This window comes from Lonchura striata, chromosome 9, assembly GCF_046129695.1.
Source record: "Lonchura striata isolate bLonStr1 chromosome 9, bLonStr1.mat, whole genome shotgun sequence".
Classification (NCBI taxonomy): Eukaryota; Metazoa; Chordata; class Aves; order Passeriformes; family Estrildidae; genus Lonchura; species Lonchura striata.
In genome coordinates this window covers 5,679,158-5,696,023 of record NC_134611.1, presented here as the reverse complement: position 1 = coordinate 5,696,023, position 16,866 = coordinate 5,679,158, and the positions used below count along the sequence as shown (strand labels likewise).

The window sequence follows — 16,866 nt, the reverse complement described above, 5'->3', positions numbered from 1 at the left end:
AAAAAAAAAAAACCCTCCATTTTTAGTTTATTAAAATAAACCACAATAAAACTCCCAACTAAAGAAAAAAACCACATCTCCATTTTTAGTTTATTAAAATAAACTGACTATACAACTCACACCTTGTAAAACTAGACCATAAGACTAATCAGCATGTAAAAAAGATGTCCCACAGTGAAGCCCCGCAGACGCAAGCCAACCCGGGCTCGGCCGCGTGTCGCCCGCAGGTGGCCCCGAAGCGCAGCTCCGCGTACCTCGCGCCCGAGCCCGGCCCCGCGGAGCTCCCCGCGCCGCGCTACTCCGAGTCCTCCCTCAAGAAGAAGCGCGTCTATTGATCGTGGCCTCGCATCCCTGGATTCCCTGGATTCCCTGCATGGATTCCAGCGGGGCAGCGAGGGCAGCCGGGAATCGCTCTGTGTTTATTGCTGCCTTAACTGCCCACAAGGATGCCGCACGAGGGGCCAGCTCTGTGCCGCCACAGCCGAGGACAAAGGTGGTGACAAAGGTGACAAAGGTGACAGAGGTGGCGGCTGCTCTCACTCCGAGAGGAGGGGACAGTGTTGGCTTTGTCACCTGTGGGCTGAGGGACAGAGCACAAGGACCTGGGGAGCTGGGGCAGCTCCAGCTGAAAGCAATAAAAACCCAGAGGAAAGAAAGCTGATCCTTTCTCCAGTCCTCAGCCTGAGGAAGTTAAAAGAGGAAGTCTTGATAGTAAGTATTTTGTATTTTTTTAACTCAGAATGTGGGTTTGGTTTTTTTTTTCCAACTTTCCTTTTTTTCCAGGATTAAGCTCTGCATTGACAGCCTCTCAGTTTTTAGTGTTTGTTCTTAATCCTGGAATGGAGTGATACCAAATGGATTCCCAGAGCCTCGGTGATGTTCTCAATAAATGCCTGTTCAAAGGGAGATGCTACCTGTGCTGCCTTGGAATATTCCCTGGGATTTGGGGGGCTGCTCCTTGGACAGTGGAATAACTTTGTTTTTAGGCTGAGAATCCACAGCTTTTCCATGGAGGAAGTAAATCCCAGTGTGAGGCAGCATCCTCCTTCCCAGGTGTGGGACAGCTCATCCTGGGCCACCCCACGTTGTTTCCCACTTTTGAGTGTATTTTCCTTTTTTTTTTTTTTTTTTTATAAGACTTTTTGTATTTTTAGCTTATTATCAGCTCTGCCTCGAGTTGTTCTCTTCTGCCCCTGGAGCTGGAGATCAGCAGTCCCTCCTTTTGCCATCAGTGACAGGTAAATGAGGAGCCAGCCCTCATTCCAAGGCTTTGCCCCCTTGGAATCCTGCTGCAAAAATCCATTTGGATGGAGTTCACTGAGGCCAGGAGCCACCTCCTCCTCCCTTTTCTTTGCTAGAGAACACTGAAGCCATTTTTCAATACTGATTTTTTTAAATTATAAGTCTTAAACTTTTGCCTTTCAAGCTTTGGGATGTGACCAGGGTCCACATTTTCAAAGCTTAAAAAAATCCCAATTGAATTCCCTCTTCCCTCAGCTGCTGGAACTGCTCCCCAGACGGGAGCCAGGAGCTTTTCTGGGATTCTGCCTGTATGTATTGATAAATTCACTTGTAATATTTTGTTTCAACTGTTTGTATATGCAACTTTCTCAACTTGTTACACTTTTCAATGAAAATAAATTGTTGGTACTTATTTCAAGTGGATTTTTTGTGTGTGGAAAACAGCCCTGGACTCCTTTGATCAGATAAGGTAGGAAAAGGTTTCAAAAGAACACCATTCCTATGGAAATTTGTTTTTAAAAACTTTCCTCTGTTTAATTTATGATTAAAAAGGGAGGCACATGGAGAAAAAAAAAATTTATTAGACTTGTTTGTATAAAGAGTAACAAAGTGCTTACAGATGAAATTCAGCTTCCTAAGTGACATACAGAAACAATAACACTGTAAAAATAAATCTGACCTCCTTGGAGCTCATAATTACCATTTTTATATATATTTATATATATATATTTATATATAAACCTCTTTCTATTATTGCCAAAACTCGAGGATCTCTTCAGAGCATTTTCCAGCTCCAGGTGTGGGTGGCAGCAGAAGGTTCCAGTTAAACCACTCATGGGCTGAGTCAAAATGTTCTTAAAAGAAAAAATGGTTGGAGAGGTTCCCATTCCCTGGGCACCCCTGGGTGCTCAGGCCCTTTTTCCTTTTGCATAATCCCCTGCAGGCTCTGGCGTGGACTGGGTTCCTTGCCAGCTCCAGGAATTCCTTCCCTGCTCCAGGAATTCCTTCCCTGCACATCCCTCAGTACCAGGGATGCAATTCTCCCCCTCCAGGGGTGCACCCAGGCTGGGAGCTCATGGGGGAAGAATGTGGGAATGGAGTTAGGAAAAGCAAATTATTTATCCCAAAATTGGGCCTCTCACTGAAATGCACAACTGTGCCCACCCCTTTATGCTTCTGGGGTGGTATTTCTGAACACTTTTTTTTTAAATACCTGTAAGAGCTCAGGACTGGGCCTGGTGGGTTTAAAAAGAGCTGGAAATTTCACTTCCCCTATATTTTTATGACAAAGTTGTTTTGTTTGTTACTAGGATTTAAGTGCATGTGAAGGATATTTTGTCAGCTGACTTTGAAATTATTAATTGAGTCCTCTTACAGCCACTGGCTGAGGTTTGAGCTGAGAAATGCAGTGGGGATTTTCCCAGCTCACATCATCCATCAGGGCAATTCCAATTGTGGCACAACCAGAATCAGAGCAGGATAAAACTGCCCTGCAAGAACAGCAGCAAAGGGAGCTGGAGCTCATTTTGCCAAAACCTTTTAAATTCTTTTAATCCAACTCTTCAATCTGTTGGCAAAAGAATCCTTTATAACAACATCAGCCCAGCCAGAGTACAAATTACAGGAGTAAAAAAAAAAAAAAAAGTAATAGCCTTGGGCGTAGTTTGCTGGGCATTTAAAGTCCAGACAGGATTAAAAAAAATTAATTACATTTTACTCATAATTGTTTCAAATCCTTGGATCAGGTTGTGGAAGGTGGTGCGTTCGTCGTGTTTGTAGATCCAGCACTTCCTCATCAGCTGATCCACCTGGCAACAGAACCAGGGAGATTTTTAAAGGAATTCAACATTGCTTTGGGTTTTGCAGTACAGACAGTGGAGCAGAGGGCAGTTCAGCTTAAACCAACACAGCAGCTCCAGCTGGGGAGCTGCGCCCCAGGAATTGCCAAAATCGGAGGGAAACCCAAGGAATTTCCATAGATCCAGGTACCACAGCAAGTCCTTGACCCCTCTGAAAGGACAGTGAGGACTTGGGAATGTTAACATCAAAAAACATCTTAAAATAACACTTGAAAGCCTTGGCAATGCCTCTTCCCAGCACTCCTGAAGGTTTTCCTACCCAAGTGGTTGGGCCTGTGGAACCAGGGAAGCGAGACCCCTCTGGGGATGAGCCTGTGTCCAGCAGGGACAGATGGACAGACCTTCATCCATCCATCCATCATCCATCCATCCATCGTCCATCCATCATCCATCCATCCATCCATCCTCCATCCATCATCCATCCATCCCTCCATCCATCATCCATCCATCCATCATCCATCCATCCATCCATCCTCCATCCATCATCCATCATCCATCCATCCATCCATCATCCATCCATCGTCCATCCATCCCTCCATCCATCCATCCATCCGTCATCCATCCATCATCCATCCATCCCTCCATCCATCCATCATCCATCCCTCCATCCATCCATCATCCATCCATCATCCATCCATCCATCCATCCATCCATCCATCCATCCATCCATCCATCCATCCATCATCCATCCATCCATCCATCCACCCTCTCTCACCTCCTCAGGACAGGTGGGTGGCCGTGGCAGCCGTTTGTCGTCCTGCAGGACCCGCACGAGCCGTGCCACCGTCATCTGTCCCTGCGTGGGGCCGATCATCTTCAGGAATTCCTGTGGGGACAGCGGGGTCAGCTGGGAATCCTCACCCCACCACAAGGACCAGCCCCAGGGCATTTCCCAGGATAAACCCACAGAAGGGCTCCCCATGGAAGGAGATGAGCGTTCAGGCCCTCCCGCCCTGGATGAGCCCGCGATTCTCCGGTTCCTCTTGTTGTTGCCAAAACCAACAAGAATTGTTTTACAATACTGGGATTGGAGCCACTTCCATCCCAGCCACTCACTGCCATGGGGCTGGACTCGGAGTCGCAGTAGGTGAGGAGCTCGTAGAGCGTCACCCCGAAGGACCAGACGTCGGAGGCGATGTAGAACTTGCTCTGCAGCAAACACTCCGGGGCGTACCTGGGGACACGAGGGGACAGCGTCACACCCACACACCCAGCCCTGCTCACACACGGCCTGAGCAACTCCAGAGCCTCAGCTGTGCTTGTGGAGCCCTGGCACAAAATCAGAAAGTAACAAATGAGGTGTGATCCACAGGGAGGCCCTGTGAAACCAAGCAGGGCAAGCCCAAAAGAGCAGGAAGAAATAAACAGCGCAAGAGGTGAGTCCACAGGTGCCTCTTCCTTGCTCTCATGGTGTATCCTTCCTTAGGCCTCCTGGAAAAGTGGGAGATCTTGGGGAGTGCAGGAGCAGAGGGGCCCCAGCCGTACCAGAAGACGGGGCTGTCGCGGTCGTCCTTGACGGTGTAATATTCCTTATCCGTCTCGATGGCCTTGGTCAGCCCAAAGTCCCCGATCTTCACCCTGTTCTCACTCTCCACCAGGACATTCCTCGCTGCCAGGTCACGGTGCACGTACTGACAGGAGCCCAGGTAGTCCATGCCCTAAGAGGAGAAAAGAAGCCTTTGATTTCCTTTATTCCTCCAATACTTTAATCCCTTTTTCTCCAGTTACTGCTCTGCACTCTCATCTCCATCCCTTCAGACTTCACATCGCTCTTCTCCTCTTGCCAGCACATTCCAAGTGCTGCCCTCGCTCCTGATCCTCCAAATCCTCCCACAGGAACAACTTCTCACAGCCAACTTTGGAACTTGGAACCTCCTCACTATTCCCCCGCTGATCTTGTGCCTCTGGCACCCGAAGCATGGGAGAGATTGCTTTAGGGCTGTGGTCCTTGGGGACAGAGAAGGACAAGGGCTTTGTGCTGATGTTCTCCTTCCCCCCTCAGCCTGCTGATGGAGCTGCAGGCTCGGGGCCCAGCTCACCCTGCAGATCTGGACTGCGTATCTGAGCAGCTGCTTGAGGTTGATCTTGTTCTTGTTCCGTGGGAGATACTCCTTCAGGCTCCCAGAGGGAAGGAATTCCATGATGAGTTTAATCCCACTTCCTCCTAAAAAACAGAGCATGTTTAATTTAGCAGACTCTTCTCAACAGCTTTTCTACAAGCCCAGAGCAGTATTTTAAACATCCCATGGCTTATTCCCATCATCCATTCCTGAGCCAGTGCACAGGAAAACCTGCTCCAGGCAGGACACTTAAAAATTCTAAAGGAAAACTCATACACTTTTTAATGTTCTACAAGATTTACCATCTTCTGTGCAAATCCCCTTGTATTTGACGATGTTGTCGTGATAAAGATTCCTCAGGATTTCAATTTCCTTCTTGAGGTCAGCGATGTGATTCCCTCCGCTCTCAGGCTTCAGGGATTTCACTGCCACCTGCTCCCCGGTGTTGTCACCTTCTGGGTCATATCTGCACAGCTCCACCTTGCCAAAGTGGCCCTGGGTGGGAGAGAAAGGAGCATCCTTGAGGACAACGTTCAGACAGTGACACCCAGGCACTGATTCGGGTGTTTGGGTGACACAGCAGGGGCTGTGGGGACAGCCAGGCACTGATTTGGGTGTCTGGGTGACACAGCAGGGGCTGTGGGGACAGCCAGGCACTGATTTGGGTGTTTGGGTGACACAGCAGGGGCTGTGGGGACAGCACTGGCTGTGCTCTGGGGGTGACATTCCTCTTACCTCCCCCAAATCCCGGATCCTTTTCAAGAACCTCTTCTCAAAGAGGGTGGGATCCACCTCGGTGACAGGTTTCTTCTCCGAGACAATATCGGGATCTGGGGGCGGAAAACATCCCAGGTGAGATTCCTTGGTCTGACACTCCCAGTCATCCTTGCTCTATATTCCCACTCCCACATCTTCCCTTCCTTAGATCCCACCTGCCTTCTGACAGGGAATTCTCCATCCCCTCGTGCCAGTCTGGATCTGCTTCCACACCCACACCCAGACTTCTCTGGGTGAAGCTCCCACCCTGGAGCAGCTCCTCATCTTCCCTGAGGTTGGAGCGAGATGCTCAAGGTCCCTCCCAGCCCAGCATTCCAGGATCCCTCCCTGCAGGTGTCCCTGGGCCTTACTCTGCTCCTCCAGTTTGTTGATGTCCCTCATGATGGCCCTGAAGAAGGGTCTCTGGTGGGGGTCGTAGTTCATGCACTGCTTCATCAGGTCTGCCAGCTCCTTGCAGGACGGCGTGGCCAGCACAAAGTGCCCCTCGTAGAACCTCTCCTTCTGTGGGAACACACGGAAATTCCAGAAATTTTAACTCCCATGACTCCCAGTTCTGAGCTGGGCAATGGCTGGGCTCGAGGATCTCTGATGTCTTTTCTACCCTGAGCAGTTCTGTGATTCTACATCAGAGGATGTGACCATTAAATCCTTATTTCAATGTGAGCTTTGCCAAGGAAATTCTCCTTTCCAGCTGGACCTTGGATCTTTAGAGAATTCCTCTTGTGCTGGGCCTGGAACAACCCTTAACACCCATGAATGTTTCCACTCTCAGGAATCATTTCCTGACAGGTTTTCCCAGTTATTTATGCACCAGGAAATGTTTGCCAAGGACACCCTGGGTGCTCCTCAGAGCCCTGGGAGGGAAAGGCTGGGATGGGCATTCCCAGCCCTGCAGGAATGTGGCCACAGGCAGGAAGGACACAGCAAGAGGGACTCCAATTGTTTAACCTGCAGTGAAGAGCAGCAGTGTCCCCTGGGAGACCTTTTGGATTCAATCCAAAAGAAACAAGAGATGTTTGGGAGAATTGCACTCAGCTTCTAACTGGACACAGGGGTTAGAAAAGGCTGGGAGAACTGGGATTGTCCAGTCTGGAGAGAATAAGGATCCAGGGAGAGCTCAGAGCCCCTGGCAGGGCCTGGAGGGGCTCCAGGAGAGCTGGAGAGGGGCTGGGGACAAGGCAGGGAGGGACAGGACAAGGGGGAAAACTGAAGGGCCCAAGAGGATGGATGGAAGTTTGTGTAACACAGCTTTACCTCTGCTAAGGTCTTGTCTTTCAGTGGAGTTTCTCCATTATAGCAGATTTCCCACAGGGTTGTACCAAAACTCCACTTATCTGCAGCAATGCTGAGGTTCTTGGAATCCTCAACGCACTCAGGTGCAATCCAGGGGATCCGCTCAACGCGCTCTGGGGGAAGCACATCAGGGAGTGAATGTCACAGGAGGGAAGAGCTGAATCATTCTTGCCTGAAATAAACTGCAGCTGCAGAATTTGTCCAGTTTCTTGATTCCCAAATTCCTCTTTTCAGAAGGATTTCACAGGCTCGTGCCTGGAGCCATCCACAATCTGAGATTCCTTCTGCCTCACCTCACTGGACACGACATTTGTAAGAGAAATGAATGCTCTGAACACCCACTGTGCATTTGCAGATCCATAAAGCTGATTGCTCCTACACACAAATACAGTGTTTGTATGAAGCTGATTATTCCTACACACAAATACAGTGTTTCCATGAAAGCTGATTATTCCTACATACAAATACAGTGTTTGTATGAAGCTGATTATTCCTACATACAAATACAGAGTGTTTCCATAAAGCTGATTGCTCCTACATACAAATACAGTGTGTTTCTATGAAAGCTGATTATTCCTACATACAAATACAGGGTGTTTCCATGAAAGCTGATTATTCCTACACACAAATACAGAGTTTCCATGAAAGCTGATTATTCCTACATACAAATACAGTGTGTTTGTATGAAGCTGATTATTCCTACACACAAATACAGTGTGTTTGTATGAAGCTGATTATTCCTACATACAAATACAGTGTGTTTGTATGAAGCTGATTATTCCTACATACAAATACAGTGTGTTTGTATGAAGCTGATTATTCCTACATACAAATACAGTGTTTCTATGAAAGCTGATTATTCCTACATACAAATACAGGGTGTTTCCATGAAAGCTGCCTGATTCTCTTGCAGAGCCAGTTCTGGCTGCTGTCAGTGCCATTCCTCCCTTCCCTGGGGATGGGATGCTGCCCTACCTTGCCTGGACAGCACGGTGATGGGGATTCCTGGGTCACTCAGCTTTATGAAAGGCCCATACTCGGTGTCAATGCCCTCCCTGGCCAGCAGGATGTTCTTGGTGCACACATTGCCATGCACCAAATCCTTGTCCTCCTACAGAAAAGCAGGGAAAGAACAGTGAGAGGGATGTGAGTGCTCCAGGATATCCACACCACAGCAGATCTCTGAAATACTCCAAGCTGGAATCCAAAATTACACTGGAGGAAGAGAAGGAAAGGAGGAGCAGGGAAATAAGAGTGTTCCCACTCCAGCACTTTTCCTGGGGGGAAATGCATTCCCAGCTAGGCCCCAGTGCCTTTGCCAAGGTGTCTCTTACCAGGTAGCTCAGGGCACTTGCAAGCTGTTTGGCCACTTTGAATTTCCATGGGGTTGTGAGAACTTCACTTTTCTTATGCATGAACAGATCCAGAGGTCCACACTCAACAAACTCTTCCACCATGATATCTGCAGAGGCAGGTGCAGAAACTCAGTGCTGCCATAAATTGATTGGAGTCATTGAATTGAGCTCCCACCTCCCAGCCCAGATGGAAAATGTTGAAAAATGTTTTCCTTTCATCTTGCCCAAGGTTTATTTCAATGCTCAGAGTCCAGATTAAAAGGCTGAGGGGCTTTGTGTGGCAAATGAGCATTAAACCTGGAACCAGGCATTCCAAAGGTGGGATTTTAATGCACAGAACAGCTTAGAACAATCAGCAACAGGCTGCTGTTCCCTGGGCTCTTGTACCAAAATTCCTTCAGCACGGCCCTGTTTAACACCCACATGTAACTCAAATTCCTTTCCTGAGCCTGGAAGAGCTGAGGCTGGGGCATTAACATTTTATCTTTGAATTTTCTAAAGCCTTGCTCTCCTTCAGGTGTCCACCCCACAACATTAGGGCTGTCTTGGCTTAAAAAGTCATATAAAGGTGTATACACTTACATTTTTAATGTACTTATTCATAAACATATAAATGTATGCATATAAATATGTAAATATAAGTGTGTACATGCTTTATATGTATAAATATTACAAATATACATTTATCTTACACAAACGAATGTATCTTTGTAATAAATGTGATAAATTCAATTGTGCAAATTTCACAGGGTGCTTTGTATCCACACTGCCCCTGCCTCTCTGGCATTCCAGCTTTAGGGAAAGCTCAAACACAGAGCTGGAAAGGGACATTTGCTGGGAGAAAGTCCTTTGGAGCTGCTCTGCTGTCCCAGCTCCACCAGGTGCCATCCCCTGTCCCCCTGTCCCTCCCAGTGCCATTCCCTGTCCCCCAGTCCCAACCATGTCCCCCCAGTGCCATTCCCTATGTCCCTCCCAGTGCCATCCCCGTCCCCCCAGTGCCATTCCCTGTCCCCCCAGCCCCAACCATGTCCCCCCAGTGCCATTCCCTGTGTCCCCCCAATGCCACCCCTGTCCCCACAGCTGCCATTTCCTGTCCCTGTGTCCCTCCCAGTACCATTCCCTGTCCCCCTGTTCCCCCAGTACCATTCCCCGTGTCCCCCCAGTGCCATCCCTGTCCCCCCGGTGCCATCCCTGTGTCCCCGTGTCCCCCCGGTGCCATCCCTGTGTCCCCGTGTTCCCCCAGTGCCATCCCTGTCCCCCCAGTGCCATCCCTGTCCCCCTGGTGCCATCCCTGCCCCCCGGTGCCATCCCTGTGTACCCCTGTCCCCCCAGTACCATTCCCCATGTTCCCCCAGTGCCATCCCTGTCCCCCCAGTGCCATCCCTGTCCCCCCGGTGCCATCCCTGTCCCCCCGGTGCCATCCCTGTGTCCCCCTGTCCCCCCAGTACCATTCCCCATGTCCCTCCGGTGCCATCCCTGTGTCCCCGTGTCCCCCCGGTGCCATCCCTGTCCCCAGCACGGTCCCGCACTCACTCTCCAGGTCGCGGACGCAGACGCCGTGCAGCAGCACGATGTGTTTGTGGGACACTTGTCTCATCATGCTGGCTGTCTCAAAGAAGGCCTGGGGAGGAGAGCGGTCACTGAGGGCTGCCAGCATTCCCTGCCCAGCCCTGATCCCTGGGCAGCAGGGCAGGGATGTGCCAGGGCTGAGCTGGGCTCTCAGCATTCCCAATCCTGGCACTGAGCTGCCCCTCAGCATTCCCAATCCTGGCACTGAGCTGCCCCTCAGCATTCCCCACTCCTGGCACTGAGCTGCCCCTCAGCATTCCCCACTCTGGCACTGAGCTGCCCCTCAGCATTCCCCACTCTGGCACTGAGCTGCCCCTCAGCATTCCCAATCCTGGCACTGAGCTGCCCCTCAGCATTCCCAATCCTGGCACTGAGCTGCCCCTCAGCATTCCGTATTCTGGGCACTGAGCTTCCCCCTCAGCCCTTTTTTAAAGCCAGCCATGTAGTTAAGCTTTAGTTCCATCTAGATAAGGTATCTGACAACAAACCTAGGTGTTTTCTACATCAAAAGAATATTTAAGTCACTTTACCTTAATAATTTAACTCTATTAATATAATAACTAGATTTATTTCTAAAGAGAACTTAGAGAATCGTTATTTAGACATAATTTTCCAATTCTCTACTAATTTAAAATGTATCAACTGTTAAAGACTCTAAGATAACATACAGTGTTTTAATATTTGATAGCTATCTAATTTCACATGTGTTATTGATTATGTGTATTATCTAATTAATTCCTAATTGCTATCAGTTTTTTTCTATTATATACATTATTTTACTCTGATGCTTCTTTATACTTGTAACTAAAAAATGTTAGTAATAACAACTTATGCCCTTATCTTACATATCTCTATGTAATTTTATAAAACAAGATTAATCAATGTGTTATTTCTTATATTAAAGAAAAGATATCCAAAAGAAAAAAACTTACCAAGGAAATGTCTCTGTGGCTGGGGTCCAGGACTTTGAGCAGGACTCGGATCTCTCTTTCATTCTGATACCCTTCGTTCTCATCATCCTTGAGGCTGAGCATCCCTGAGTAAATCTGGGTCCTGGTCCCTCTTCCCAGGTGTTCTCCCTGAGACACAGCAGCAGGGATTTGTCACACAGGAAGCAAACAGGAATTACACAAATATTTATTGGAATCTGCACTTCTTTCTGCCTGGCTGACCCGGTTACAGACTGAAATTATTCTGTGAGAACCCAAAAATGGAGTTGCTTTTGCTTCAGTGAGCTCGATGCCTTGTGGGGGCTGCCCTGGAGCAGAGGCTGGGCAGAGTCCCAGAATAAAGCAGGGATTTCTCCAAAGCATCTCCTCCATGGATCCACCTTGGGCAGCACCAGAGCCCAGCCAGGGCTGCACCCAAATGACCCAAAATGGTCCCAAAATGCACGAGCGCTCCCGGGGCTCTCCTGGGATCAGTTCTGCTCCATTGGCACCTTGGAGTTCATTGTCCCATTCCAGCTCCAGCCCATCAGTCCCACCCTGCTTGTTTTTCTCTCTCCAGCCCACGCTGTTTGTGCTCCTGGGCTGAGGTTTGGATCATTTGTCCTTGGTGCCCAGCTGGAGCAGGAATTGTTTTGTCTCCCTGCTCTGTGCACAGAGCTCAGCATCCCCTGGTGTGAAGCCCAGACCCACACACTAAAGCAGCTCAGAATGTGAAAATATAAAAGCCAAAACCTGAGGCATCAAGCTCTGAGCATCCTCCCCACATGAATTCCTTGGATATTACACCTCCACATCACCCAACAGGTTCCCTGGGATTGAGCACTCCCAGACTAAACAAAAGAATAAACAACAGCTCGGCTCTTATTCACAAAGTGCTGCTGAGGTGATCTTTAATGTGTTTCCAAAAGCGAGAGGAAGTAATATTTCACTGGAAGCCTTTGTTTGGGGAAGCAATTTCCTCCAAAATAACATCCTGCCTTGGAATATTTTTGCAGGATGCTGCCTGTAAACACACCAACCCAAATCCAATCTCTGTCTGCAGTGACAACAAAAAAACCCCAATACCTTTTATTTCACAGAAGAAGCCAAGGGCACGCTTTAAGAGCTCTTTTGACAACATTAAGTCTGATTAAAGTGTATTCAAGGCCCTGTATGTTTGCTGAGGTTTATTCAGGTGACCTAAGTAACTAAAACAAGGGAAAATTTGAAAATTTGGGAAGGCTTAATCACAGAATTCTGACTGCTCAGAGCTTTTGAACACGTCATCTTTTTTACCGTAGAATTTTGTCTTAAATCTCTGTTTCTCTGATAAGTCAGGCTTTAAAAAATACACCCACAACAAACCAGCCCTTAAGACTCCCAAGAAATGCCCTTAAAACCAATGTTTTCCATTAGAAAACTTAAATATCCATTTCATTTCCAGTGAAAGGCATCACACCCAAGCTCCTCTTTGTCCACAGAAACAGCAGGATTCTGCAAGCAGAAGCTTAAATCCCAATAGAGCTCCAGCTGGGGTTTGCTGAGGGATCTGGAGAAGCAGGAGCAGGCAGCAGGGGTGTCTGGTGTCCCTGCAGGGCTCAGGGACAGCCACGCTCGGGCTCCCAGGGCAGCTCGGGGTGGGGAGCTCTGAATGAATCAGAGATGGGAACTGAGTGCTTGAGATGATGTGATTTATTTTTCTTATCTTCTACACTGGTAGGAAGGGTGAGCTGGGCTCACATCTTCACTGCATGGCTCAGAAGGTCACAAGACCTCCAGTCACAATCCTTTTTAAGGGTTTATTAACCAATAAAACACTGACAACAAGGATATTTATGTTTTTGACCCATCTTTGCATATTTGGTCTTATGGACTCATGCTACAGTGTGAGCTTTCTTAGCCAATCATGATATGGCACACAAACCTACAGTTCTGCATTCTAAACTCTCTGTTTACCTCTGTAATTACTTCTATTTTTTCTCTATCTTAAACTCTAAAGCTCTAAACTTTCTTTTATTTAGCTTAACCTGTCTCTGCTTTAAACTATACATAAACTATAAATCCACATTCTCGCTTCTACCACCTCAGTTTGGGAGCCTTTCCCAAAGGTTTCAGGTCAAATCCTGGGTTTAATTCTAAGCTTTAAATGGCAACCCCAGAGTTCTGGGGGTTCCCTGGGTGTCAGACCCCCCAGGCTCCCACCTGCACGATCTCCTCCTTGCGGATCCGGTGGAAGCTCAGCTGCCCCATGGGATACACTGGCTGCCACTCCTGGGCCTTCTTGGTTGCCACCAGCAAGTTGGAGATTTCTGCAAGGCAGGGGGAGAAAAATATCCTTAAAGCTTTTCAGAGAAACTGCAGTCCCCCTTCCTAGTACCAGCGTGGATGGGAATGCATTAAAATCCCAAAAAAAGGCAGGGAAAAAGAAACTTGGGGTTGATTTCTGCTCCTCATTCAACAGAGAAATCACTAAAGCACATTTTCACGTTTATATTTTAAATATAGAGTTATTATCAGCCAGATCAGGATGATTTTGAACAACTGAACAGAATTTTCTGCACAAAGATTGAAAGAGGAAATACCTGTGCTGCACATGGAATCAAATGAAATCAAATGGAATCAAATGTCCCACATGCCCCCCTGCCAGCAGGGTCATCTCCTCTCCAGTGTGCAAGGGGGGGTCTCATTTCCTCTACCCTGGGAATCACCAGCAGTGTTCCCAGGGCACTGGAATTCAGCTGGGGAATGGGGAATGAGCAGAGGAACAGACTCAACAATCCAGTGCTGCCTCCCCACTGCTGCAGGACAGATCCAGAAGTTTTGGACATGAATTCTGCCTTCCTGGCATTATTTACTGGGATTGGGATCTGTGTGGGCATCTGGGCTTCCTCCTGCTGTGAGCAGAACCTGCCACTGGGGCCAAATCATCTTCTGGAATTCTGGAATCACCACACCCTGCTTTAGTCCTGCAGCCCCTGCACTTCTTTGTGAATATCTGATCAAATATTCAAAAAGAAGGAAAAACCCACCAGGGAAGGGACAGAACAGGGAACATGCACTGAATCCTGCTGGAACTAAACCCTGGGAGAAGCTGAAGTGGGCAATCGACTCCCTGACCTTTTTTTATTTCATTTTATCCCAAATCCAGCCATCAAAACGAAACCAAAATGTCAAATGTGCAACGTGCCCCTGCCCCAGACCATGAGCCACGTTCTGGGTGCAGAGTGAGCAGCTCAGGGACTCTCCCAAAGCCTCAGAGCAGCAGGTGATTGATGTGGCTCAGTAATTCCCCTGTGCTAACAGGAAACCATTATCAGCTCAGCACAATCACCCCTCTGTGCTTCCTCTCTCACTCCAAACTCAGCTGCAAGGCTCTGAGTTCACAATAACAGCTCCAGAGAGCCCTGGCAGCACCCAACACTGCTCCACGTCCCTCAGAGGGGACCTCACTGATGATTTCCTGCCACCAGCCCCTCCAGGACATCAGTTTTGGGACCAAAACACAGCTGGCAGCACCCAACAACTGCTCCACGTCCCTCAGAGGGAACTTCACTGATGATTTCCTGTCACCAGCCCCTCCAGGACATCAGTTTTGGGACCAAAACCCTTCCCTGCTGCCTGGTGTAAATGAGTTATTGAACAGCAGCTCACAAGGAGAGCAAACCCAGCAGGTTCCAACCTTCTTTTCACCTCCTCAAACCTGCCCATGGCATCTGACAGAACTCCTCCTCCCCAGAGAAGGAAAAAAAAACTTTAAACCTTTTTGGTTTTTTGAGGTTTTTTTAAGAGTTTCCCAGCAGGATACAGCACTAAAAATACACTAAAAGAGTCTGGAGTTTGTTTCCTTGCAACAAGAAAACCCTGCCAGGCCAGGCTACCTCTGGGTCTGGGCTGGCAGCACCTCTTCAGGGTGAAGCTGATGTTGTCTGTCCGCAGGATTTGTCCCTTCAGGTGATCCATGAGGTCTTTCAAGGATGCAAAGGATTTGTTGGAGCCATGGAGGAAGTACCCCCCTTTCTTCACCTCGATCTGGAAGTTCTTGTAGGGGCCTGAGTTATTCATCACCTGGGGTTGGAGGGAAAAGAAAGGAAATCACTGGAGTGAAAGAATGGTTTGTAAAGCACTCAAAGCTTCCCAAAATCTTGGCAGAACATGAAGGACCAGCTCACCCCCTGCTCCTAAGTCAAAGTCCTCTAATCAAACTGCAACAGAGCATTAAAAAAATCCTAAAATTCCTGGAATTTCCACTCCCAGGAAGGCTCAAAGAGAAGAGCAACAACATGAAGATGGAATTGCCCACATTATGGCTTTTCTTGTTGTTTGTTTGCAGAGCCTGAAATTATGCAGAAGTGTTGCCTCTTCTGGAGGAATTTTCTCTTCCTTGTGTCAAGAATTGCAGAATCTAGAGCAGGGTTTCAAATTCTCATTTAAAATTAGCAAAACTCCCTCTCCCACCCCAGAGTGTTCAATGAGATTTCAGGCTGGTGTTGGGATCCTCCAGTTTCACTGAGGAAGGGCTGAACTTCTGAACTTCCCATCTCAGGAGCTCCCAGGGCCTCCCCTCTGCAGCTTTGGGTCACCTCCCCCTTCCCTCTTTTCCAAGAAAAAAATTAAAATTCCTTTCTTGTTTCACTGTTAAAAGAGAGATCTGATCATATTTTTTATTTTTAAATATCTACAGGAGATAAACCCAGTATCAAATATCCCTTCCTGATTCACCACTGATTCCATGACCATTTTTTCCTAAGAGAAAGATTTATTATTTATTATTTACTATTTACTACTTTATTTAGTAGTTATTATTACTCTTGAGTGAACACTTTAAATATTCTCCCAAACCACCAAGTCAGCTGCAGGCTTCCAGCTGAGGCCAGTGTGAGGATAAAATCCATCAAGGGAATTAAATCCATGCCCAAAAAGGCTCCAGGGAAGCTGCACCATGCTCAGGGCAAGGTGAAGTGACAAATCCTCCATGTCAGGAGTTTCAAATGCTCCATTTTTATCATGTTCCTGCACAGTCTGGTTGGGAGGGTTGGAGCTGTTGGATAACTTTGAGGATTTGAGCTGTTGGATAAATCTGAGGATTTGGATGAGTTTGACTGGCAGGAACGGAGCTGTTTTGGATCCAATTAATCCCATCTGGAGAGACAGCGCAAAGGGCTGCAAGAAGAACCCAATTCCCTCCCCAGAGCTCAGGGTGAGTGCCCTGAGGACAAAACCACATCCCCAGGGTTGCAGGGAGCAGATTCCTGCTGGGAATGGCCAGCTGCCTGTACCTCTGAGCCCTCCAGGCACGTCACAGTCATGAGGATGTGGTTGAAGTTGGTGCAGCTCCACCTCAGCACGTACATCCCCACCTCGTTGCCCTCCTGCCTCAGCTTGTTGATGGCATATTCCGTGCTGGAAGGGAATGGGCAGTGAGAAAAACCAACAAGGCAGCAGCCAAAAATCTGCTTTTGGGGTGGAACATGAGAGCAAACCTCTATTTGGGGAGTAACAGGAAGTTATATTGGTATTAAAGTAGGATTTAAGGGTGCATTGCTCACACTGTATCCAACACTGTGCAGGTGCACTCCTGGATTTCTACAGTTTGCAGCTTAAATAAAGGGAATAAAGGGAAAAATGGAATAAAGGAAAATAAAGGGAAATAAAGGGAATAACAGATAAATAATAAAGGGAATAATAAAAAAATAAAATTAATAAATTAAAAAAAAAAAAAGTTAATAATTAAAATTTTCCCAATAAAGGGAAAAGCCACAAAGGTATGTGGAGGGAAGAGAAT

The 16,866-nt window shown here is 47.7% G+C and overlaps 2 protein-coding genes across 4 annotated transcripts in view; one reads left to right on the top strand and one right to left on the bottom strand.

Moving 5' to 3' along the window:
- RAVER2 (ribonucleoprotein, PTB binding 2) overlaps window positions 1–515 on the top strand; it is a 29,924-nt gene extending 29,409 nt beyond the window's left edge. For both annotated transcript variants that reach the window (XM_077785315.1, XM_021535628.3), the window contains exon 12: window positions 228–515. In XM_077785315.1, coding sequence (XP_077641441.1) covers window positions 228–335 — 108 coding nt within the window. In that variant the 3' untranslated portion in view covers window positions 336–515. The remainder of the gene's footprint in view (window positions 1–227) is intronic.
- Window positions 516–1,803: 1,288 nt separating this feature from the next.
- JAK1 (Janus kinase 1) overlaps window positions 1,804–16,866 on the bottom strand; it is a 57,333-nt gene continuing 42,270 nt past the window's right edge. For both annotated transcript variants that reach the window (XM_077785310.1, XM_077785311.1), the window contains exons 10-25: window positions 16,361–16,484; window positions 14,963–15,149; window positions 13,287–13,393; window positions 11,088–11,234; window positions 10,120–10,207; window positions 8,566–8,693; window positions 8,207–8,342; window positions 7,193–7,344; window positions 6,289–6,439; window positions 5,897–5,991; window positions 5,464–5,656; window positions 5,141–5,265; window positions 4,587–4,759; window positions 4,158–4,275; window positions 3,817–3,927; window positions 1,804–3,050 (exon numbers count right to left, since the gene is read on the bottom strand). In XM_077785310.1, the coding sequence (XP_077641436.1) occupies window positions 2,949–3,050; window positions 3,817–3,927; window positions 4,158–4,275; window positions 4,587–4,759; window positions 5,141–5,265; window positions 5,464–5,656; window positions 5,897–5,991; window positions 6,289–6,439; window positions 7,193–7,344; window positions 8,207–8,342; window positions 8,566–8,693; window positions 10,120–10,207; window positions 11,088–11,234; window positions 13,287–13,393; window positions 14,963–15,149; window positions 16,361–16,484 (2,137 nt within the window). In that variant the 3' untranslated portion in view covers window positions 1,804–2,948. The remainder of the gene's footprint in view (window positions 3,051–3,816; window positions 3,928–4,157; window positions 4,276–4,586; window positions 4,760–5,140; window positions 5,266–5,463; window positions 5,657–5,896; window positions 5,992–6,288; window positions 6,440–7,192; window positions 7,345–8,206; window positions 8,343–8,565; window positions 8,694–10,119; window positions 10,208–11,087; window positions 11,235–13,286; window positions 13,394–14,962; window positions 15,150–16,360; window positions 16,485–16,866) is intronic.